This window comes from Drosophila santomea, chromosome 2R (assembly GCF_016746245.2).
Source record: "Drosophila santomea strain STO CAGO 1482 chromosome 2R, Prin_Dsan_1.1, whole genome shotgun sequence".
NCBI classification, from domain to species: Eukaryota; Metazoa; Arthropoda; class Insecta; order Diptera; family Drosophilidae; genus Drosophila; species Drosophila santomea.
This window is the reverse complement of record NC_053017.2, coordinates 4,246,457-4,270,306: the sequence shown is the minus strand read 5'-3', so window position 1 is coordinate 4,270,306 and position 23,850 is coordinate 4,246,457. Positions and strand designations below refer to the sequence as shown.

The following is a 23,850-nucleotide window of genomic DNA, read 5'->3' as shown; positions in this document are numbered from 1 at the left end:
AATAGGATAAAACCATAATATGTAAATGACAAAATCAATCAAATTATGCATAAATCAAGAAAATTGCAGACTGTGCAGCTGTGTAAAATACCTGAGGGCTCGTCTGAGGATTTCTCAATGATGGATTTGTCAGCCAGCATAAGCCAATTACGGACTCGAATCCTGGACTCTCCACCTTCGTTCTGGCCAGCTTCATCTGAAAGTGTCAGGTAAATAGGTTGATTTCATTAGTAATCATATATTAAATACAAGTTATAAACTATAAGTCAAATTTTTATGTGTACCTATACTAGATGAGTTTCCTAACCGTTTTTTATATTTCAATAAGTTGTGTTCCGAAATAAAATGTTTCCAAAAATGAAATAAAAATAGTGTAATATTATTAAAAAAAATTAAAATCAATACTTACAAGCAGTAAATAAAATGATAATAAATCTGTGTGTAGAAAATAAAACTTAAAAGCGTAGACATCAATAAAATATTTATCAACTCACTATTGCAAACAACTTTCGTTTCTTTTGCGTTTTATTACATGGAATTTGTATATTTTCACATTGAATTTGGGTTTTTTCATCAATTTACAAAAAAGTTTTACAAACAATTCATAGAAAAATTAAATATATATATTATATATAAGGGTATGCTAAATCTGTTTTGTTTAATGAGTATTTGTTGTCTTATTAAGTGTTTTATTTATTAAAAATTATTCTCTATTAATAAAGGTTTACGTTTTCCTATTGTTCAACAATATTGTTTTTAGAAAATTTGGAATTTTCCACTTTTGCCACAATGTTTCGATTTTAGAATTTTAAAAATTGTTTCGTTTATTCTTCATTGTATAAAGAGTTGCTAAATTAGCCCAACACCGCAATTATTTAACCAATGTTTTTTGTTTAAGAATTTTAGTTTCTTAAAGAAATTATTTTATACGTAAGCATTCGAGATTTTTCGTCTTCCCCTTCAAGTTATATTTTTGTAATAAAGTTTTAAATAATCAGAGCTCTAAATATATATATATTTTTTTTTGTTGCACAGTTTTACTGGCCGCACATTTCTGCTTGGATTTAGTTGATCTGTTCTTGTGAATGTTTGTAGTTTGTCGTCATTAGTTTGTTTCATTAAAGCTTAATAAAATCATCTATGGAATGTATTTCGTTGTAGTGGAAAGCAAGTAAATAAAAATAAATTACACTTGACTACTTATAAATGTGCAGCGTAAGAGTAAAACATAAAAACACATATTCATATCATATTCATAAGTTATCAAAAAATAATAAATATAGTGCATGTGACGTATTTTGTGGCGGTGTTCTGTTGGTTGTTGGTTTTTTGTTTTGTTTTGTATCTATTTCTGTTCCTTAATTTGTGGTTGCTATTGTGGTAGCTCAGCTACCAATTTTTGTCGCGATTTTTATAGTTTTGGAATTTGGGTCTAGCCCTCACTAAGTACCTGAGTTTAAATGTCTAACAAAAACCATTTAAATCCCGACCTACCTCGGTTGGATGACTTTTGACTTAAATTCCTGCCTTAACCTACTTAATATGGCTTTAAACATTTACGAATATTGGTATATCATAAATTTTAAAAGAAAATGTTTGCAGATTGCTTCTGTTTTTCCATGAATTTTTCAAGGCACTTTATCCGTTGACTACCGAACGTCTCGCCTCGCCTACTTTAAATTCTATTATAAGTTGCTGAGCTTATCGAATGTATTGTATTCTCCTCTAGCTTAAGACATCGTCATAATAGCAAAATATTTCCACTTGAGGTAAAATGTTGTATGAAGAGGCTGGTTAATTGACTGACTGACTGTATGGGAACCTAAAATTGAATCTGTTTGGCACTCTGTACTGAATATCTATCTATGTACTTCCATTGGGTTTAACCGCATGTTCAAGTACATCCTGTGAATGTTCGGCTTCAGCTGATGTCTTGAAATCTCTCTACAATTCCCACTGGGATATTGCCTTTTAAGCCTAGGTTTCTTCTGTTCGCAGATGTGCTTGAAAAAGAACCTTTCTGGTTTAATTGATTGTTTCTCTTTAGCGAGTAATATCTTAATATGGTCTGAGTTTTTTATCCACTGAGTTTGCTACTGCTACTGTTACTACTTTATATATTAGTGTATATATATATATATATATATATTTTTATATTCCTCGTGCTAAGCCTATGCTATTCATGAAAAATTCTTAACCGTTTCATTGTACAAGTTTTGTCTTTCATATTTACGATTTGTGGAATGTTGCAATATCTAAAATTGTTTTTGTGTAAAATCATTTTACTGATCACTTTGCTGTTTGCATGAAAATAGAAATTATTGATTTTTAAATCGGTCTCGTGTAAACAATTAATAACAATAACAAAAAATATTTTATGTGAAATGGCGTAAGTTTTTGTGCTTTGCAACAAATTGTTTTCGGTCCATTCAAACAAGTTTTTTTTTCGAAACATCCAGGCATCTTACAAAACTATTTCATGTTCGTTTTTTTTTAAGATTTCTTTTGTTTTGTTTTAAGCTTAATTTGGCACACTGATTCCGTTTTCCCGAGAGCTTGGTGTGTGTTTCTTTATATTTTCTTTCGTCCTTATTATCCCTGATTGTGTTTTTGCCTTTCTCAACTCTAATAACTGATCAACTTTAACTTTTTATACAAGTCTTTTTCAATAGAGTGTCTCTCTACGAGAAGTGGGGATGCAACTCCACCCCGCTGACCAAAGCAGCTGCAGCCGCTGCCACGGAAACCGCCGTCGCTGTGGCTCCGCTGCTGTCGCCATCCAAACCGCCGGGTCCGGCAAAGTTCTTCACATCCTCCAACTTGAATTTCTCCTTGTGCATGCGCTCCATGTGCCGGCCAATGTGCATCTTCTGCTTGGCCCGGTAGACGCAGAATGGGCACTGGAACTGCGGCTCCTTGCCGCACTCCCACTTCTGGTGGTTGCGTAGCGAGGACTTCAGCTTGTAGACTCTCCCGCAGACGGGACACGGGTGTCCAGCACCGTTGTCCGCACCGCCCAGCACGCTGTTGCCGCCGCCACCGCTATTGTTGTGGCCACTATTTGAGGGCGATTGACCTGATCCTGTGGACATGCTAACGCCGGCCGCCGTACTGCCGCTAATCAGATTGTTCATTGCGCTGATGCTGTTCAGGATGTTGATGTGGCATAGTCCAGCTGGGCCGCCAACATCCGCAAAGGTAACGGCTCCACTCAGAGTGGCGGGGAAGTCGCTGCTATTCCCGTTCCCCGAGCTGACTTGATCCTCACCGAAACTCAACTCGGTGCCGGCCGCTGCGGCTGCCTGTTTCTCGGCTACAGCTTTCAGCATCAGGGCGGTGGCCTCCTCTTCGCTGAGATGCTTCAATTTCCCGCCGCTACTGGTTTTTGTGGGCTTTCCACTGCCGTTCCCATTGCTGCTGTGATTGCTACCGCTGTGAGTCCTGGCGGGCGTTGAGGCAGCCCGGGGCTCACTTTTGCATCCGCCTTCCGTGGGCGTCTTCCTGCCACTAGCGGTCACATCCTTGGCTGTCAGACCGGCTGCTCCCTGCTGCTTGTCCACCGACAGGTCGGTGGGAAAGACCAGAGGTTGGACACCTTCTCGAAGGGTCACCAGGGGCATGGCCAGGCGGGCATTCCATTCGTTCCAGGTGAGTCCCGCTATACGCGTAATACTCAGATCTAGGTTGTCATTTCGTTTCATATATCACAAGTTCAAGCGTGGGTTTGTGTTGTTTTGTGGAGTTTGTTTAGTTTACGTTTTATTTGGGGGCAGCGCACAACATATGAAAATAAAAACGAGAAAAGAAAAACAAAAGAAAAGAAGAACGAAAATAAATAGAATTACTTTTGACTGGACACAGGGACAACTGCAAGTAAAAACTCATTTAAATAGAAAAAAAATGAAAAATAACAAAAAAAAAACTTAACACTTAGGAATTTAGATGTTAAGTCAAGCTGGGCAGGTAACCAACACAGAGTGACACACACAAATGAGAGTGGAGAAGTTGGCTGGGGATGATCTGGATGAGGAGGACGCGCAAAGCAAATAAGCTAAATTAGTCAAAGCGTTTAATGGGTGAATATACACGTGTAAAACATGGTAAGGAAGTAAGCATTAGGATTTTGTGGCATAATTCAAAATTAGAGTACAAATTAATAAACATATATACAGTTAAAAGATAAGATAAAAGAAAACTCTCTCTCAATAAAACGTTGAGCAAATTAAGGCCAATTAGTGCAGAGTGTAAACATATTTATTTTAAAAATAAATTTAAAAAACTAAAAAGAGGGTAAACTAAATTAATTGAACTCTAGCTGGAGAGTGCTGCTTGGGTGGGTTTTGTAGTTGCTGTTTTGATTTTGCTTGAACACATCGATAAACACGGCTGGGAATTTGGATTCAGGTTTTGGTTCAGATACAGGTTCAGGTTCAATTCGGGTCTGGTTACTTTTTAGTGGCATACAGAAACGAACGTTTAGATTTTGGGCTCTTAGACATAATAAAGTATTGGAATGGCAATTGTTTCCCTTTACAATTTGGCATGTGGCATGTTTTTACTTAAGCTTAGCTCAAAGCGGATGACTGGCAGGATTTGTGAGTTCCAACTTCGGTCCAAGTCCCGGTCCAAGTGCCAATCTAAAAGAAAAGAGAAATATATTAGGTATGCTCGGAAAAGAAAAGATCATGAGTGTTAGCTAGCTAACTTGGGGCAATCACTGGCTGAGGTTTCATCGGTCACCTGGAAAGAGAAATATGTTAGTATGAACTTTTTGCAATACAATATTCTACCTAACACAAAGAGCAAAGCTTCAAATTTAGATTTGTGGTTTTTATATTATTTTATTTTGACCTTTTTTTTACAACTATTTTTCAAAATATAATTTCTATAGAATAAGTATTCATAATAAATGTTTAATTTCAATCAAATAATTGATTTACACACAAAAACTGCAAAGACATAATATGTATATTTGTTGTTCTAATATATTTGCTTAGTTTTTTTATATTAATTTCTGCGGAAATATGTTTTTAAAGGGTTCACAATTTACTCAGCTAATCCGATGTACATTCAATTTTACTAACTTCGAGTAGATTGTTAAGTTTTTGTAATTTACAGAAAAATAACTTCCTTACATTCATATTTTTGAATGCTATCCATATATTATGTATATAAAGATTTGAAAACGCATTCTTACAAAATTATTTTTGCAAGCCTCCTATGTTTACAATTTTCTCCAATTTTTGTATGTCGGTTAGTTTTTCTTAAAGAGGTTACATGAAACTTATGTGCACCAACATTGAATTGCAGTAAAAAATTAAAAATTTCCAGGACTTCAGTTAAGATTTTTCTACATAACTTAGTTTTGAATATTTTATTTTTTATATTTATTTCCGTATTTTTTTGAGAGCACGCACACATACATACTGAAGTAAATTTTCAATTATTCTTAATGCTAATCCACTTTCCATTTATATAGTTGCTCCTATATTCTTTGTTATTTCCATGAAAATACTTGCACATTAATTAAAGTTCTTGTTTTCCATTTTGTCGACATTTTGGGGCTTAGATTTTTTGTAATTTTGAAAATTACGATGAATAAAAAGACTTACATAACCGATTCTGCTGAATATGAAGACATAAAAGTTAAAGCCTGATGAAATTAAATTGAGTGCACACATTGCTTGTTTTAAAAGTGTAACTTTTGAGAACCGAGTGGAAGTCAACATATAAACTTAATAAAAATAATCAACAAATAAGAACTTTAAGATTAATAGGGTGTACACGTGTATAAAATGATACAGAATAGTTTTAATAATAATGAAACTGGTCTTAACCTCAAAAATGGTTACATCTTTACACCCAACAGATGTGTACTCACAATCCTCCTAACTTTCGCTTAGATCTTGCGGCCTCGTTTGCTCTCTAGCTGCGGCTTCTCCGGATGATGTTTGCGCACATGCACTCCGAGATTGCCCCGCTGCTTGGCCTTGTAGCTGCAGTACGGGCACGGATGACACGGCTCCTTGCCACCACACTCGACGTTCTCGTGGCGGCGCAGCGTTGACTTCCAGCGATACTTCTTTCCGCAGTGACGGCACACATACCGCGACTCTGGATCATCGCAGGGACCCAGAGACGAGTCGCTCAGCGACAGTTCATAGGTCATGCCCGACGGATCGTGCTCCGACTCCTCCTTCATGGGCCGAGTGGTAAGTATGGTGTAGCTCTTGCTCGAGTCGTGCATAGCTAGCTCTTCGGGTGTGATTGTCTCCACACCATCGTCGTCCTGCAGCTCAATGCTATGGTGCTGATGATGCTGCTGCTGGTCGTGATGCTGCTGGCTACTGCTCGACTGCACAACGGTCTGGATATGATGCGTCTGCAGTTGGCCGGTATGGATGTGATGCGTCTGCTGCGTCTGTTCGTGCTGATGCACCGTCTGCAGCTCCTGCGGCTCGTGCTCAATGGTAGTGATGTGCGTCTCTCCGCCGGAGGTCTGCATATGCTCAGTGATCTCCGAGGGCGCAAATCCAATGCCGATCTTAGTGCCGTCGGGCAGCTCGATGTCATCGATCTCGGCGTACTTCACTAAGTCACTTATGATTGCCGCCGATGCATTGGGGTTGTTCAGATCGATCTCGCTAATCTCATACTTGGTGCCATCGGACAGCTCGTGATGTTGATGCTGGATGGGCTCATGGGTTTCCACTATCTGCAGGTTTTGTACCGTCGGCCCGATGATCTTTCCGCGAGAATATCGTATCCTCGAGGCTATGGGCTTCGAATCGGCCAACTGCACATTGCGCAGACCCACCAGGTTGATAGTCTGGCCCGGATGAGCCGTGATTATGCTTTGTACTTGGGTGTGGGTCGGTTGGACCGTCTGAAGCTGGTGGTGATGCTGCTGCTGGTGGTGCTGCTGCGAGGTCTGCGGCACCTCTTCAATGTGAATCGTCTGATGCTGCTGATGGTGCTCCTGGTGGTGCGGTTCCTGCGATACGTGCTGAATGATGTGATGGGGATGAATGATTGTCGAGCTCGTGTGCGCATGGTGTGTGGCGATTGTTGTGGTTGCCGGTATGATCTTTTTAATGTTGATAAGTTCTGAAATTGGAGGAGAATACAAAATGTCTTATTAGTTAAAAGCTAAATACAATGAATTTCATTTCTTAGCCACTTGTTCACATTGCATTTAGTCTGCTTGTTTTCTATTTATTTCTATTATTTATCTTCAAGAAAACTGTATACTACTAAGTAGTAAGTATCATTTGGTTAAATAATGTGACAATCTTCTAGCGTTTCTCGATTACTACAATTACGGTTGGTTGGCTAGTCAGGTTGTGGACTTACCGCATTCCGATGACGGCAACTTAATTGGCGTGCTGGTCAGAGTGGTCAGTGTGGGTTTGGGTTCCGAATGCGAAGCGGCGGCGGCGTTCAAGAGTTCCGTGATCGTGGGCGTGGGTTGTCCAGCCGGTCCGGTGACAGTAACTGCCGCTTGGGCCTGTTGCTGTGCCACCGCCTGGTTCTCCTCCAACTTGGCAGCCGTAATGTTGCCCAGCTTCTTCACGTGCAGCACGAAGCCATCCTTGTTCTGGGTGATGACTATGTCGTTGCTTTCCAGCAAACAGTCGTCCAGCTCGAACTCATCCTGTGCTCCTTCAGTTTGCTCCCCCTTGTCCTGCTTGGATGCTGCAGAGTCGAACGAATAGTGGTTAGTAAGAGGTTGGATTGCAAGAGTTTACCGCTTAGTGGAAGTAGTTAAGCTCAGCTCCTGTCACTAATAGTATCCTGTTGAACTTTTTTGTTTTTGTTTATTACATCTAAACTTGGTGAAAATAAGCAAACAAACTTCGGCTTCCGTATTCGTTTTAGTTCTTAAGCTATTTTCTTAAACTTAAAGCTTTATGTATAGGTGTGTGTTGGTGGGTTGTGTTTGCTGTACAGCACAATTAAATGAGAACCAAGGACAAACAAAATACCACAGCCAAAAAATGAATAAAACCGCGCCCCTAATAAGGCTTAACTAACTTAAGGACTACAGAAGAATTCAATAATGACACGTTTCAATTTTGGTTACAAAGGCATTTTTATTATCATTAGAAGTGGGCTCTGGTCGCTTCCTCTCTTCCCCCATCTAAACTTACCTGTTCGAGATCGGATCTAAAACTAGTTATTAAGGTAATCAAGGAACTTTTCCCCCTTCGCCGAATCGAAGAGACCACGAACTAGTGATCGGCCCGCCAAGGAGACACCCCGTCTATCCCTGGCCCCATCGCTCGATCCCACAGAACCCACAGATGCATCACTGAAGTGCTCCGGATGCTGCGTCTTTACGTGCATGTTAAGACTGTGCTTGTAGCGCGCCACGTATGAACAATGGCGACACTTCTCCGTGGGCAGCTGACCACACTCGTAGCGGAGATGCCTGGAGAGATTCTTCTTGTAGGTGTAGGCCTTCTCGCAGCGTGGACAAATGTGCGAGTTGTTGGATGGCGAGACATTGTTCAGCGAGGTGACCGATTTCACGGATATCGTCCAGGAGTTTTCTAAAAGAGTTACGAGAAAGAAACGAAATAGGTTAGCGAATTTCTAATATACAAAGTGCACATTTTATGGGCGAGAAATCATAGTTAAACAAAAAACACTTGGGGACTGATGAATGCTATATGTATGATATATGTATATGCATGTTTTGTATAACCAACTACCAGTTCAATTGCGAAGCGATAGATAGTTACTGCAGCAGAAAGTTACATCGGTAGCTAGAGAAAAATTACAATCTAAGCTTAGACAAAAGGAGAAATCCAATCTTACCATTATTTCTTTCTCTTCTGTCTTTAATATATTCATGGTTTTAATTCAAAATAAAATATAGAACTTGCTTTTAATTGGAGGCAATGATTTGGCCCACAGCTGCAGGTAGTACCGTCTTATATGGCGTAACGGTAGCAATGGTTTATGTTCTTCCTTGGAACAAACCACTGACCTGACTCTTGAACCTTCGAGATAGATAGATAGTTTATCTGTAAATAGGAAAATGGATTAGTTCAGGCAAACAAATACAGCGAAGCGACCCCCAAACTGCCCAGTAACAATTATTAAGGTCCTTGATTCTGTTATTTTGGGGTTTCAACATTTCAATATCAATCTTTATTATTCTTGTTGGTTTTTCTGTTACCACTTTCTTCAAACAATGTGTATATAAACGATTCCATATATAATGCCATTTGTTCAGATTTCGCAAAAATAACAATTTTTGGGGTTAAATGGTTTCTCGAAAAATTAAAACATAATCTCAAATGGCCTTAGCTTGGTTTTGGTTACATCAAATCTTGTTTTTTGTGTTTTTCTCATTGTTTAATCCTACCGCTTGTTATTATAATTATTAATAATTATTAATTTGTTTTATTCCATGGTTTTAAGGTACTAACAATATCAGCTTCATCAATTAAAGTTTTTCTAGCTTTTTCTCTGTTTACGTTTTCTTATTATTCATGTTGTATAAATTTGTTTCATAATTTCGCCTTATCCGTGGTTTCGTTAACAATAAATATATGTATATATCATTTATCAATTTACTCGGTTTCATTGTTGTTAAATATTACGCTACAAAAAATAAACAACTTTCGTTACAATTAAATTTTTCTTACGGTTCTTCTTGTTCTGGTAATTATTGTTTTTGGTTTGATTATATATATAATATATATATATATATATATATTTATATATATATCCGTTAATCGTTTTAGACTGTTATGGCAATTTCTTTGTTCCAAATACACTTTTACTAAAACGTTTTCTTGTCTGGTTGCTGTGTTTGCTTTGTTCAGTTTTTGTCTAAAATATATATATATTGGTATATGTATATGTCCTTGTATATATGTGTATATATATATATATTTTTGGTTGGTTTCTTTGGAGTATATTTTGTTCATTATTTTGTAACTTACATAGTTAACTCTAATTTTTTTATGGTTTTTTGCAAACGGTTTTCTGCTCTTAGTCAATAAATATTAATTAACAATATAACAAAAGTTAAAACATAAAGAGTTCTCTGCTTAAATTAATGTGAAACAATATATGTTTGTATATGTAATAATAATATTAAAACAGTGTTATAACTAATTTAAAGAAAAACGATTTAACAAAAAAGTTATTGCGAAACATTCCATGTTTCATTCCCTTTATCTAAACTTTAACAGCAAAAATAATAATTTAGCTACTCGCAACAAGGTCTTAGTAAATTAGTTTAACAAAAAACATTATTCATACAAGTAAAGCGAATAATTCTCAATTAAATTTTTACTACTTTGAAAGCAATATTTCTTCTATTTCTTCAAAGAGTCCAACAATTTGTCTTGTTCGCTTGGAGGTTGGAATTGTGGTTTTCGGCTACAAAATGGTTCTTTGACTATTCATTTCAAAATTGACTTTGGCAAATAGCCGCACAAGACAAATTGTCAACAAACTTTTGAAGTATTGCACTTGTGGCAAAATGTGTAACCAAATTGAAGTAAATCAATAAAAATTTTGCCTTTGGTATTAGTTAATTACGGGGGAGGAGGTGCTAATACCGATAATTGACACTAACTTCACAAATCGTACCAACCGAAGGCTGCAAGGATAGTTGCCAAAACGAAGGATTTCTCTTCCAATATTACTAAGAATTAATCAATTTTTTTAGGCAGATCGGTCGGTTGCGAGTTTGGATTAGTGTCAAATCGGTCTTAGTCTTTAGTTAGTACTTCACTATAATTGATTTTCATTCGTTTTTAGCTTCCTTTATACTGTGTATAATTTGTCTAGTTCATTCGAGTTCATATAGGTAGGTTTCTATTGCTGTTCTGTTTGTTCTCTATATTCTGTATTTTTATTTTATTTGTTTATTGTACTGTCATATACATGTGTCTTGCATATATGCTTAGGTTTATTTTCTGCAACCCAAAAATTAACAATCAACAAGCAACAAACAATATATTTCCTGCGCTCCTTCTGCTTCCTTACTGCGTTCCTAACTAGAAATTATGTTTAGTTGCCTCCTGCTTAGGTTATATATATGTATTCCGTATAATTTCAATAATTTATCATTTATCATTTATATATATATATATATATATATATATTAAAAATTTGTTTGATAATGGCACTCTCGTAGCATTTAGTTGTCACTTCTGCCGTCAAAAATTTCACTAGACTCAATCTTTGAACTCACAACAAAAATGTACTATAAATTACACTTGTCAACAGAATCGATTTTAATCTTCGAATGCAACAACAAATCATATTGGTTCACATATACATTTATTATGTATGAGTATATTGTTCGATCTCTTCTATGGCTTCTTCATCGTCGTCGTCTCTAAAGCAGCATTGAATTTTACTTTCAGTTTTGGTGGAGAATTTCTAATGGCACAAAATGTTCTATTTCTTCATATTTTTTTTTCTCTTGTAAAAAATCCTTTGACCGATTGGCACACACACTCGCACAAGGCTACGCACACACCCACACACACATACACGCACCTATATCATACAAATACAATTACTTTTGGCGATGTGAGTACACGTTACCAACATCTAATCCTCGTCACTGACTAACAATTTCCGTTTCCTTAATATCCTCTTTGTTCAACAGACAACATTTTTGCTAATATAGCATTATATATAGTTCTATATGTGTATATTTTTATGTAGATGTGGTTGTTTCCTCATATGTATATGTTTTGTATATATGTATATAAACTCTCTTTACTATTTTGTTGTTCTTGGAACCATGTAACATATCTTCCTGCAATCCCTTTCGACCATCTGCCTCTGCTAAACACTCGTGATGCCTAACCAAAGTTGACTCTATGAGACTTAAAGTGTATTACTTGCTGGATACATACAGTGGGGCCTCTATCTGGACACTGGTTTCTTAAATCCAGAAGTTTCACTGTACGTAAGCAGCGTGTGTGTTGGTGTGTCTGTGTACCTGGCATAATAACAATTTAAACAATAACATAATAACATTTATTATTATTATTGTTTTCCACTCGCATTTCAGGTTTTGTTAATTTCGTGGTTGTGTGGCATAACAAGAATCGTATTAATTATATTATATATTAGAAATATATATTATAGATATATATTTGGCAACAAATAAACACAGTACGTTTTGTTATATGCATTTCTGTTATTTTTGTTCTGTTTCTGTTCTGTTCTGTTTTGTTCTGTCCTCTTTCCTTTTGTCGGTTGTTATATGTATATGTATTTCTCTCATTTGTTAATTTCACTAAGATTTGCTTGGTTTAGTTTCTATATTATATATATATTTTAACTAAAATTACGTAGTTTTGGTTAGTTTGACTAAAATTGTTTTGCTCTTAGCTTCCTTGCGTGTATGTTTTGTTTTATGTTTTCTTTCATTTTTTATGTTTTGTTCTTTAACTTTTGTTTGTTTGCCTCTCTGTTCTATTACTTAGTTTAGTTTCTTTTTTTTTTTTTTTCTTAGGTTTTTTATCCTGTTTTACGCTTTACTAAAATCCTATAAAATGTTCACTGACTGCATTTAATATATGTGTATATATTGTTGTTCTAGCTTGTTAAATATTTCGTTTTTCACTTGCTCTTTAACTAAGTATTCCGTTTGTTTCATTAATGCTCAGTTTCAACAATAATTCTCATCATATATACTATATATATAGATTGGTTGGTTTTTTTTTTTGTTTATCCATTTTCTTTATAAATGATGTGGCATCCAATAAATTCGTTTTGTTGTTTGTTATTTGTAATTGTTCTTGGTTTTATCTAATTGTTCTATATATCCTTTTGTTTGTTCTCATTGTTTGTTGTTGTGTTGCAGTATTGCGTGTGTTTGTGTGTGTAATATATGTTTATATAATCATGTTCATGTTCATGTTCATCATATCAAGCCGATCATCAGATCAGTTGATCTTCTGCCTATTGGGATAACGCTTATTCTATTTGATTTTAAAGAAAACATTATCTCATAAGTAATATTTGACACAGACACCGCTTTCAAGGTGTCGCTTTAGGTGGGAGCTTTGTGAAAATGCTTTGCCGCACATCAGACAGCGAAATTTTTTCTGTCCTCCACATTCATATCTGGGGGATACGGAGTCATCGCATAGATATAGAGAGAGAGGCATAGATAGACAGGTATCAGTATCAGTATTGGTATCACAATATCATCAGACAGACCGACCACAGATCGAGGAGCAACACTCCAACTGACTATATCCACACTCACCTGATATGTCGTTGCAGCGAGCTGGCGTCCTTGTAGCTCTTCAGGCAATTGAATCTCGGGCACTGGTAACGTCCGTCAGGATTTATAAACTTGAACAGATCGGAGAACTTGAGCTCGTACCAGTAGTCGCGGATCAGGGCTTGCGCCGAACTGGCCGACGAACCCCCAACTGGCGGTGGAGTTTGGCTTGAGTTGGATACATAGCTGCTTGGAGCTACAAATTAGATGTTTAGCATTTGTATAGAAGGAGAAGAAAGAGAGATACATTTCATGAGTGTCATGATGATCCATTGGATTTTGCCATTGGCAAAACAAATCTGTCTTACACAACTAGAGCACATATTTCGTTTTGAAAAAGTAACAAGATTTCAGTAGGAAAAACGATTTTAGATTTTAGAGTTCGTAAACAATTTTGTTCGTAAACAGAACGAATTTTTTAACGTTAACTTTTGCACTGAGTATTATAAATTAAAATAGAAATAGTAATAGTTATAGTAATACATTGGTGATATTTACAGTTAGTGTGTGTTGCGGGGTGGTTTGCTTGATTTAAATTTTTTGTATTTTGTGTGGGCGTGGCATGGTGAAGCGTGAGCAGAGCTAGCAGCAGTAGTTGCAGATTGGCTTGGTTTTATTTTTTGCTGGGTTTGCTTTTTTATTGATTGATTTGTTTTTTGTTTGAATGAACCCTGTGGGATGATGACTGATCTTGACTGAAGTTGATGCATATGATGGTGATGCTTGACATGGGTCTGCAATGAAACATGTTTAGTAAACTGGACGGCAGAGAGACGAGGAGAGAGCAACCCACTAGATATACAAACGGTTTCTTGATCATTACAATTTTATTCGAGTTACAAAAATATTCATATTTATATATATGCATATAAAAAATACTTAGTTATGGCTCTGACATATAAAAATAGTGGCATTTTGCTTATAAATATATATATATACGTTCAAATGACTTAAGTCGCTAGCTAAATATCATTTTCGCTTGTTTTACTCGTGTGTTCACAAAATTCGATTCACATACATCAACGGTTCACAAAATATATAGTAACGGCTTAAGACTTGGGCTTTAAGTTATTCCTTTCTTCTTTGACTGCTCTGTAAATATATGCGTGTTATACATTTGAACTATGTGTTTGCGGCTGTTTAGTTAGTAGATTTAGTTAATTGTTTGTTGTACTTGTACTGTTGGTTGCGTTTCATTTGTATTCATTTGAGATCCTTGTCTGTTATCCTATCTGTTAGTCATAATCCTAGCTAGCAAAGGAACTTAGATTTTATGAACTTAATCCACAAAAGTTTAGTGTTAATTGATTTTCGTTTTTTGAATTGGAATTTCGCTGATTTGGCATGGCCTTCCTTAACTACAAACTAGGCTATATCTTTTCGTTTTTGGTTTTTTTTGGTTTCTTTTCTTAGGAATGCAAAGTGTGCGGGTCGCCGACCGCGAACTACTCTCAGTAGTTCATCCCCTCCCTGACTTAGTTTCGTTCACGTTTTCTCTTTGGACTTTTTTGCTTAATGGACTAACAACTAAAGACTACCAATTTGAAACTTAAATTAACTTAGGAAAAAGCCAGACTAGCTGAAGCATAAGTTATGATTGCGAAAATTTCTGCGCTTAACTTAAGTCTAAACTACGAATGTTAAATAAGAACCCACACAAGTCGACTGCAATGATTTGAATTTTAAGCAGGCAGGTTGGTTGGTCGCTTGGTTGCTGCCCGCCTTTGTATGCCATCTACATAAATTAACCAAATTTATGCAAATCGTGTTTACCATACATAAAACAAAGTGAAAGCTGAAATAAGTTTTTTCCGCTGCCGTTCGATAAGCAAATGCGCTCCTGGGCGAGCTCAGTAGATCATTGCAGTCTGTCCTAGTTGGTTGGCCTTTGTTATAAGAACTGAATTTGTATGGAACTGAACTTCAAGGACTGGTTTAGAGATGCAGATAATATGGTGTTTGGGGACAATCTTCCCTCTATGCGGTGGCCTCCCATTTGGTGGCTATTCCCGTGGAGGCCTGCATCTGAAAGGCCAGCGGCAGGAAGTCCTTTTTCATTTTGGCAAAGTGGGTCTTGATGTGCTTGGTTAGGTTGTCGCTCCTCTTGGCCGCATAATTGCAGCTGGGGCACTGGAAGATGGGTCTTTCGGTGGTGAAGCGGCACTCGAACCGTCGATGGCGACTGAGACTCTTGCGGGTCTTGTACGACTTGCCGCACTGATCGCAGGCGTGCTGATACCAGGTTAGTACGAAATCTGCAATGTAGATGTGGGTGCGGGGCGGAGAAAGGGGCACACGAAGACGGATGGGTAAGTGAGTGGGTGAAAGTGATCGAGTTGAATTGGTTGATTGCTTGATAGTTGATATAGAATGATAAGTTTCCTGATCGTGTATGACTGACTGTGACTGTATATTTGATATTTGTATCTGTGTTGGATGGACTCTGCTTTACACATTTCGATTTCTGTACTTTTTGAGCAAGTCAAATTTGCTAAGCTACAAAAAAAATCAGGAAAAAATCATATGTAAATATTAAATAAAAATTCATAATAATTAACGACTTAAAAAACATGTCAAGCATTCCAAAAACAAAAGGTTTGTAACTATTTTGACGGGAAAATAAAAAAAAAATGTAAACATCGAGATTTCTTAGAATTAGAAAAGTTTAGCCCCATAATAAAAATATATTCGTTAAAAAAAAACCTAAGTTAAACCGCCTTAGATACTAGAAAAAAGTCTGTGTGAGAAAAAACATCAAGTGTTTAGTAATTTATTTTGGTTTTGCAAACATTTCATTGAAGGAGACACAAATATGTTATCAAATAGAGAAAGATTAAGACTAGGAATTGGAATTGGAAAAACCACACAAAAAGCTCCAAGGACGCACACGCCCATACACTCGCCAAATAAACGTACACGCATTTGAGACACAAAAAGCAGACACATGAGAGAACCCAAGCAAGAAAGTGGAAAATAGACACGAACTATGCTGAGAACATGCTTATAGGGCGATACAGTGCGCATCGGAACTTTAAATCAATCAAAAGGCATTGCAATTGAAATCGACACAATTTAGCTGTATTTTACTTTAGTACCATCCCGAAACGCAGTGTATCGCACCGTATGTACGTGTAGATCAAGTTGAAACCCAGACAAAAACAATTCGAGGAAAGATTTTACACAGAACTAAGATATATATCATAGAGTATATATATAAGAAAATATGTATGGTATATAATACTGTGACAGACTTTGTTTCTTGCAGATCGTTGCGCTGCAGCAGACAGTCGAGTTTTCCAGGACAAGATACGGTTCGGTCGGCTTCATAGATAGTAGTATGTGATAGTAGGTAGTAGATATTGGAGTAGTATTGGTAGATGAAGTAGTGGGGTAGTACAACAGTTTTGTTTGTAGAGACATCTAAAAGAAATTTAGTAATAAAAATAGGTTAGTGAAAAATTCGCACAATTTCCGGAGCAAAAAAAGAAGACAACACTGAACATGGGGGGATGGAAAACAAAAAACATACACGAAAACGAAAACATTGATGGATCATGTGGGGTATGAACAAAGGATGAAGTGGTGGCGATGGTAAATTGGGAATGAGAAAAGGCTATAAAAATAAAACTTTCGATTGCTGCAATTGAATTGAATACATAAATATAGTATATTTTGTGTATTTGGTGTTTTCGTAATTTATTCAATTAAAATATAATTCTCATTTTTGTTTCGTTTTGACTTTGGATAAATTAGGTTTTAAAATTAAGTATACATGCTAGAAATGTATAGTATAGCAATAACTTAACTAGGTCGTACATTTTGGTGGCATATCATTTGGAATAAGTGCGTTACATGTATAAATCAACCTCCATGGCTTCCTCTATCCGTAAGAGGAGAGCTAGGTGGTCAGTTGAGTATTTTGCGTTTTTTGGATTAAATCAAATTGAAATTACTCAACTTGTAGTAAAAGATTTGATATTCTCTTGACTTTTTTGGTTACATCTTAAATGACTAACAAATAGTTTAGATGCTGGACTCTTTTTGGGTAAAGTAATCCCATCCCTGTCATGCTGAAAAGCTTCTTATGTGTTTAGAAATTCGTGACGGTTCGAGTTAGTTATCGTTCGTCTTAGGAAAGATCCGTTGGATGATTCAACACTGTAATATTGACAAATTTTAAGACACATTTTGTCTACGGGCGACTCACAAAAATACATAATTAAAATTATCTTCAAAATGGAATGTCTACGTTTGAGATTCTGGTACAGGGCAATACATAGCGTAAAAGGGGGCTTGGGGCGAAAACGTAAGAATACAGTTTGCAAATACGCAGAGCCTGGGCTCTTGACAAATCAAAAATTTTAGAGATTCTTTTGGTTTCAATAAATAATATAAATAGCTAGAAAGAGCTTAGTTATTGTTATAAGCAAATGGCATCGTGTTCATCAATCGCTCCTTGAGCAATGAATTCGATATGATCTGTAGGCCCAGCTTCATGTTCCACTCCTCGTTCATCAGGTGCTGCACCTTGCTGGGCGTCACCGGTTCCGGCTTGATGCCAAGAGCTGCAGCAGCCTCGGCTTGTGCGGCCAACGCTTCGTCATCATCTGCGTCCTCGGGTCGTCCCCCTCCGGATTCATTGTTGTTCTTAGCTTGGGCCTCAGCGATGGCGGCGGCTGCTGCTGCTGCGGCTGCTTGCTCCTCTACCACGGCTGCTGCGGCAGAAATGGCAGTGATGGCACCTGTCAACCCATACGTGGGTATCGGCATAATGTGCGGTGGCAGTGGCGAAGTGCATCGCGAGCCCGGCAGATTCTCGTTTTCGTAGTTCTCCTTGCGCAGCGACAGGTTCTCTGGTATAGGACTCTCGCAGCCATTATGGGATCCAGCACTGCCCACACTAGCCCCACAGTCACCGGTGGAGCCCCCTCCGCCGCCACCACCCATCTGCTGAAGACCGGCTAGACCGCCGCCGGACTTTAGGTCTAGCGAGCAGCCGAGAGAGGAACGCGAACCACTGCCCGTTGTCATCTGTGCAATTGCTGGCGGAATACCGTGCTTGGAGACCAAGTGGCGCACCATGTGGTACTTGCGACGGAATCGAGAGCTGCAAAACTCGCAATTGAATCGCGGCGGAATGCCTATGCATTCGTCGCGCATGTGGCGCTGCAGATGGCGCTTGCGGAGATAACTCTTGTTGCAGACTGCACAGTGGAAACGCTCCTTGTCTTGATCCTGATCCGCATCATCGCTGCCAAAAACGCTGTGCTTGTAGTCGTACTTCAGGTCTGTTGGGTTCGAATCAAATCGAATCCCGGCGAATGGTGGTTAGTGGTGTGGTGTTATGTGATGTGAATGGTGTGTATTTGAGTGGTTTTGTTGATGATGTCGTTTTGGGTTTGATTATTTGTGATTTGGGAAGATTAAAGTCGTTTCGATTCGATTTGATTTGATTGGTTTTGATGTTTTGTGGGGTTGTATGAAATGAAAATGAAAAGAAAATAAAAAGAAACATGTTTGAAAAATCATAAACAAGGTCCAGAATTATGCTTAATTGTAATTGCCATAAACAAGACTCAAATTTTCGCTTTCAATTTTGTTTATGAACTTAACTTAAACTAAACTTAAATGTTAATTTTTGTTGCTTTTGTTTTGAGAAGTTGAAGGAAAACTAATACAAGTTATTTAATTCAATGTCTAAATCAAGTTTACATAATGATACAAATTCTTTTTCAACATAAACTACTGGAGAAGCTACGCTAAACAATTCTCAAGGAAAACAATAATTAAAATAAATACATTTCTATAACAAAAATACAAAAAATAAGATATAAAGGAACTATTTATAACGAATATGAAATACTTATCGGATAAAATGGTTAGCAATAGAAAACAAAAATTTTAATTAAAGGGGAAACCTTTTGAATTAACTAAAAACATAAAAGTTTAAAACTTTGTTTTAAATTATTCAATTAAATTTTTATCAAACATTTTGCTTTTTATATTTTTCCTAAAGGGGTTGTACTAAACACAGTATTAAATGTTTTCTGAGGTCTGATGTGGTTGGTCTCCGAAGGTAATTCTGACATCATTGGCTCTAAAAAATACATTATTCAAAAAATTATATCGGTGATAAAAAATCAACTTCCATTTCAATAAATATTCGTACACATATATTTAACTTCAGATATTGACTTAGCAGAGACACAGAACAATAGAGCGAGATTAAACAACGTTTCTTAACTAGAATAAGGATGTTTTATGAAGATGTATAACAGCCAATTTGATCTCGATCTTGGAATCACATTCCGCCTAAATCCTAGACTTTCTTTAGCTGATGAATGCCGTGCTTCTGCCTAAGGTGTAGCTTCAAATCGTATCGCCACGAACAGCTAAAGTTGCAGAACTCGCAATGAAACTGAACACTGGTCTTTTTGGCCGCCAAGGATGTGCTGCTATTGCCGCTACTGTTGTTATTGTTAATGTTGGCGTTGCTGGGGCTGCTTGTGTTGCCGCCGCTGGCAGAAATGTGATTACGTTGCGGTTTGTTGGCAGACGACGAACGTATGCCGCTATTCAGCAAATTGGCCAACTGAAAGGAGGCTGCTGCTGCAGACATGTGACAACCACTGCAGTTGCTGACGTTGCAATGGAGCTGCTGGTGCTGTTGACCGGTCACTTGCAAGTGGTTTACAATGGCCTCCGCCTGGCCAGAGTTTCCACATTTGTACATTCTGCGTATCGTTACTTCTGGTTCGCATATCTCAGCAGCAGCACCACAGTTGCTATTGTTGCTGCTGTTGCTGTGATGGTGCAAGTTCTGGTGGTTTGCTGTGGTGGCTGCGGTCTGATGCTCCGCCGGCTTCTTGCTGGCCGCACTCGCCGCTGCTATAACTGCCGTGGCATAATTACAGTAAAGCGTCCTTAAATCTGTAAGAATTGTGATTGGGTTTTTGTCTAAGATTTGCTGAGACTGTTTAACGAATCTTACAGAGAGTACAGAGTCATAGAAAGGAGTAGAGTGGAGAAATAGAGATATGGCGGGTGGTGTTGTGTGGTTATGTTCGTGTTGTGTCCTCGCAGTACTATTATTATTATTTATTTATTATTATTTTATTTTTTTTTTGACTTGATTTGATTGGTTCGGTTGGGTTTCATTTTTTACAGTGTGTTGTTGTTGTTTGGCTTATAACTATGCTTTGTATTATGCAATATATAATGTGGATTAGGTTAACCGACGCCGCCATTACATGGATATACAATTTGCCGAAGTTAAAACTTAAGTTAAACTTAAAGGTAAACACAAAAATAATCAACTTTGGCACCAACAAAATGTTCGAGAAAATGTTATTTACCAAAAATTATCAAGAAATTAAATTACAATTGAAACTGGGTCTCAACTTGTTCTTATTTGTCTCATGCATCAATTAAAAAACGCATTTGTTGTGGTTTGGTTTATAAAAAACGTTTCATTTATTTTTAGTTAATAGCTTTCTCCTTTTTATTTTATACAAAATATATATATATATATACTTTCTTTTAATATTATTAGATTAATTCTCAACTTTTTGATTTAGCGCTGGAAAAAGAAATACTTATATATTTTGGTTGTGAGACAGCCAAATAATTGTATAAAACATATAAATGCAGGAAAAATAAAGGGTTTTGCAAGCCGAAAGGTCAAAATTCAACCGCTGCTCTTTGGTTAATTTAATTAGTAGTAGAGATTTTTCAGTGGACAGGATAGCGTTCGTTACGCGTCTTTTACTCAAAATGGAGGTAGAGAGGAGAACCCGCCCCCAGCTCAAACCGCTATCCCTCCTACAATCCCTCCCCGTTAAGCAGTTCAGGGGAGGAAGTGGAGGTGCCGCTGGCCACCACTGCGGCTGCAGCTGCCACTTGCTGAAGAGCTTGTTGTAGAAGGGCCTGCTGCCGCAGTTGCTGGCGGTAATAGTTACTGGTGGTCGATTCCTCCGTTAAGTGTGATTGCTGGTGCTGCAAGAGTTCCTCCTCATCGTCATCTTCGACTAGGTAGGCGTGCTGATGATCCTCATCCGCAGCGGCCACTGATCCATCGTCCAACATGTCCACCAGATCTACTATTTCCGTCTCGGGCTTACGATCCTCTCCTTCGGCGGCCGAGGCTGCCGCAGCTGCAGCTCTTTGTTGGCGCTTAAACAGCGATCGCATGGCTATCTCCGGATGCTTTTTGCGTACGTGTTGGCGCAGATGATCTGCTCGCTTCGTGCGATGACCGCATACGGAGCACACCATGCTCTTTCCCTTGCCGCACTCCTGCCGCAGATGGCGCCGCAAGGTTCCGTGCCTTCGATAAGTTCTATAGCACTGGGGACACGTAAAGCTCTCCTCCTGACCCCCACTTCCTGCTCCGCCACCAATACCATTTCCGCCGGCTAATAATCCTTGAAAGTGATCGAATTGCGGCGCATGAAAGTGGTGCAACGATCCCGATCCCTGATGATAGTCATCGCTGCTGCCATCCATCAGTTCCAGCTTGCTGCCATTTAGATGATTCTGCTGACTTGAGGAGGAGTCGTCGATCAGCTGCAGGCCTGAAATTTGTTTTTGTTTTTTGTTTGGTATTTTCAGATTTTCTCAGTTTCGAATTCATTTTCTATAATTTTCCTTGCGATTTTCTTTATAACGTTAAACGTTAATTTTTTGGTCAATCATGCGATTACTTTATTATCGAATGTTAAGTTGGTTTCGTTTAGTTGTTTTTTTTTCAAGGCAAAACAAGCAATTTGTTATGTTTAGTTTTTCAAAATGCCAGATTAGTTTCGAAAGCATTATTATTTTTGTTTCATGGTAAATTAATAAATTAATTTCTGCTTGGCATTAAACAAAAACAAATTTCAAAAAGGCATATATGTATAAAAAACAATTGCACAGCAGCATGGCAAATCAAAAGGAAAGGAGCGGGCGTTAGGTTAAAGATTAATCTTAGGTGGAGAAAGACGTAGAAAGGTGGGGATTTTGACAGAGAAGACAGATGCCTCGTCACAAGAAAGAAGTTTTCCTTTGTTGGTTTTGTTTGTTTGGGTGTGTGATTTATGAAAAAGGAGCATAAATGAAGGGCAAATGTAATTGTGGATCCGTTTGTCGGGCAAGCAAAAATATAACATATACAGATATCATATGGCTTTATATGGTGGTTGATCATGGGACGCGCGAAACAAAAGTCGAAGAAACATTGAAGAAAAGAAGAGTTCCCAGGGTAATTCATAAATTGGCATCGTTAGCTTAACGTTTTTAATGGCTCTTTTTGATCAGTCTAAAACAAATATTTGGTATTGTGCTTCTTGACCTTGCAATGCCGATTCAACGAGTCCTTGCGCTTGAATCCCGCATCGCAAACCTGGCACCGGAAGTTCTCCAGCATTCCGCACTCGAACTCGAGGTGCCGTTTCAATGCGGATAACCTGGTGTATGCGTTCGGACACTGTGGACACTGGAGCTTGCCATCGTCCCGCATATCCGCATTTCTCGCCAGATTCGCCGCCGAGCTGCTCCGCACCGTTGGCGGTGGAATGCTCTTCTTGGTGGTGGTGCTACTACTGTTTGCCGCCTTCCTCCTCCGCGATCGCAGCTTTCCACGTCGCAGTTGCACCACAGGTGTAACCACTGCAAGTGGTGGCGAAACTGGCGGCGATTCAACGGCCACGGGCGGCGGTATCGGTGGCGGCGGCATTTCGCTGTCATAGTAAAACATTTCATTCAAACTCAATTCGAGTAGACCTGCAATTAAATGTTTGAGCAAAGAGGAGATAGAGCAAAAAAACACACAAAGTCACGAAAACAGAGAACAGAATGGAAAAAGCGAGCAATCGACAGACAAAGCTTTATATTTCAAACACACAAACTTCGAAAATCAGTGTTGCCAACTTCACTACCTTATCGTCATATGTCGAGTCTATGCCTAGTAAGTATATATCGAAGAAAATGCATTAGCAAATTAAACTGTCCAGAATAATAAACAGAAGTATATATAAGCTGATAGGTATAGCGTTATTATTTTTTTATTGTTTCTGTTTAGTAATAGATTTAAAATCACTTAAAAAAAGATTTCCAGCCTTGGGAGATTTTAAGTTAACTACACAATCTTAGTAAATGTTTTACAAATTTCAATCGCTAAAAGATACTCTCATTATCCCTGCTTTAAGCAATGTAGTTTCCAATGATCAGAGAATGCTAAATACTCATCGAAGTCAAATAGGTAAACTACAGCTAGCAGTCAGTCTATATCTACAAGCCATGAACACATCATGCCTAATTTAAGCAATTTACTAAACAATTGTCTCTATGTTAAGGATAAATGTACTTTTAAAATAATAGAAACTCTTGTATTGTCTACTTCAATTGATTGGCTTGTCTAGTAAGTACATAGAATAGTTTGCTGGCAACACTCGACTCCCTTCAATCACTCAACCGAATCCACTTCTAACCACTGCACCTGCTCCACTTAACTTCCACTTAATTGCGATGTGAGATACAGAGGAACCACAGGTTGAAAATCGAACCCAAGTTTATTGCAGTTTTTATGTGGGGAGGGG

The 23,850-nt window shown here is 37.9% G+C and overlaps 1 protein-coding gene across 19 annotated transcripts in view; it reads right to left on the bottom strand.

The window, feature by feature from the left end:
* The window catches only part of LOC120444518 (longitudinals lacking protein, isoforms F/I/K/T), a 60,964-nt gene that overhangs the window by 19,982 nt on the left and 17,132 nt on the right, over window positions 1-23,850 (bottom strand). For 4 of the 19 annotated variants that reach the window (XM_039624242.2, XM_039624245.2, XM_039624243.2 and 1 more), the window contains exons 6-7: window positions 7,354-7,695; window positions 4,993-7,107 (exon numbers count right to left, since the gene is read on the bottom strand). The exons of 6 other annotated variants lie outside the window; for them this stretch is intronic. In XM_039624242.2, coding sequence (XP_039480176.1) covers window positions 5,900-7,107; window positions 7,354-7,695 — 1,550 coding nt within the window. In that variant the 3' untranslated portion in view covers window positions 4,993-5,899. Of the gene's footprint in view, window positions 1-91; window positions 197-490; window positions 3,680-4,992; window positions 7,108-7,353; window positions 7,696-9,117; window positions 13,114-13,258; window positions 13,473-16,527; window positions 16,697-16,919; window positions 18,565-19,426; window positions 20,207-20,945; window positions 21,850-22,556; window positions 23,036-23,850 lie in introns of those variants that run through there. 9 more of the 19 variants (XM_039624247.1, XM_039624262.2, XR_005615676.2 and 6 more) reach the window with 8 other exon arrangements.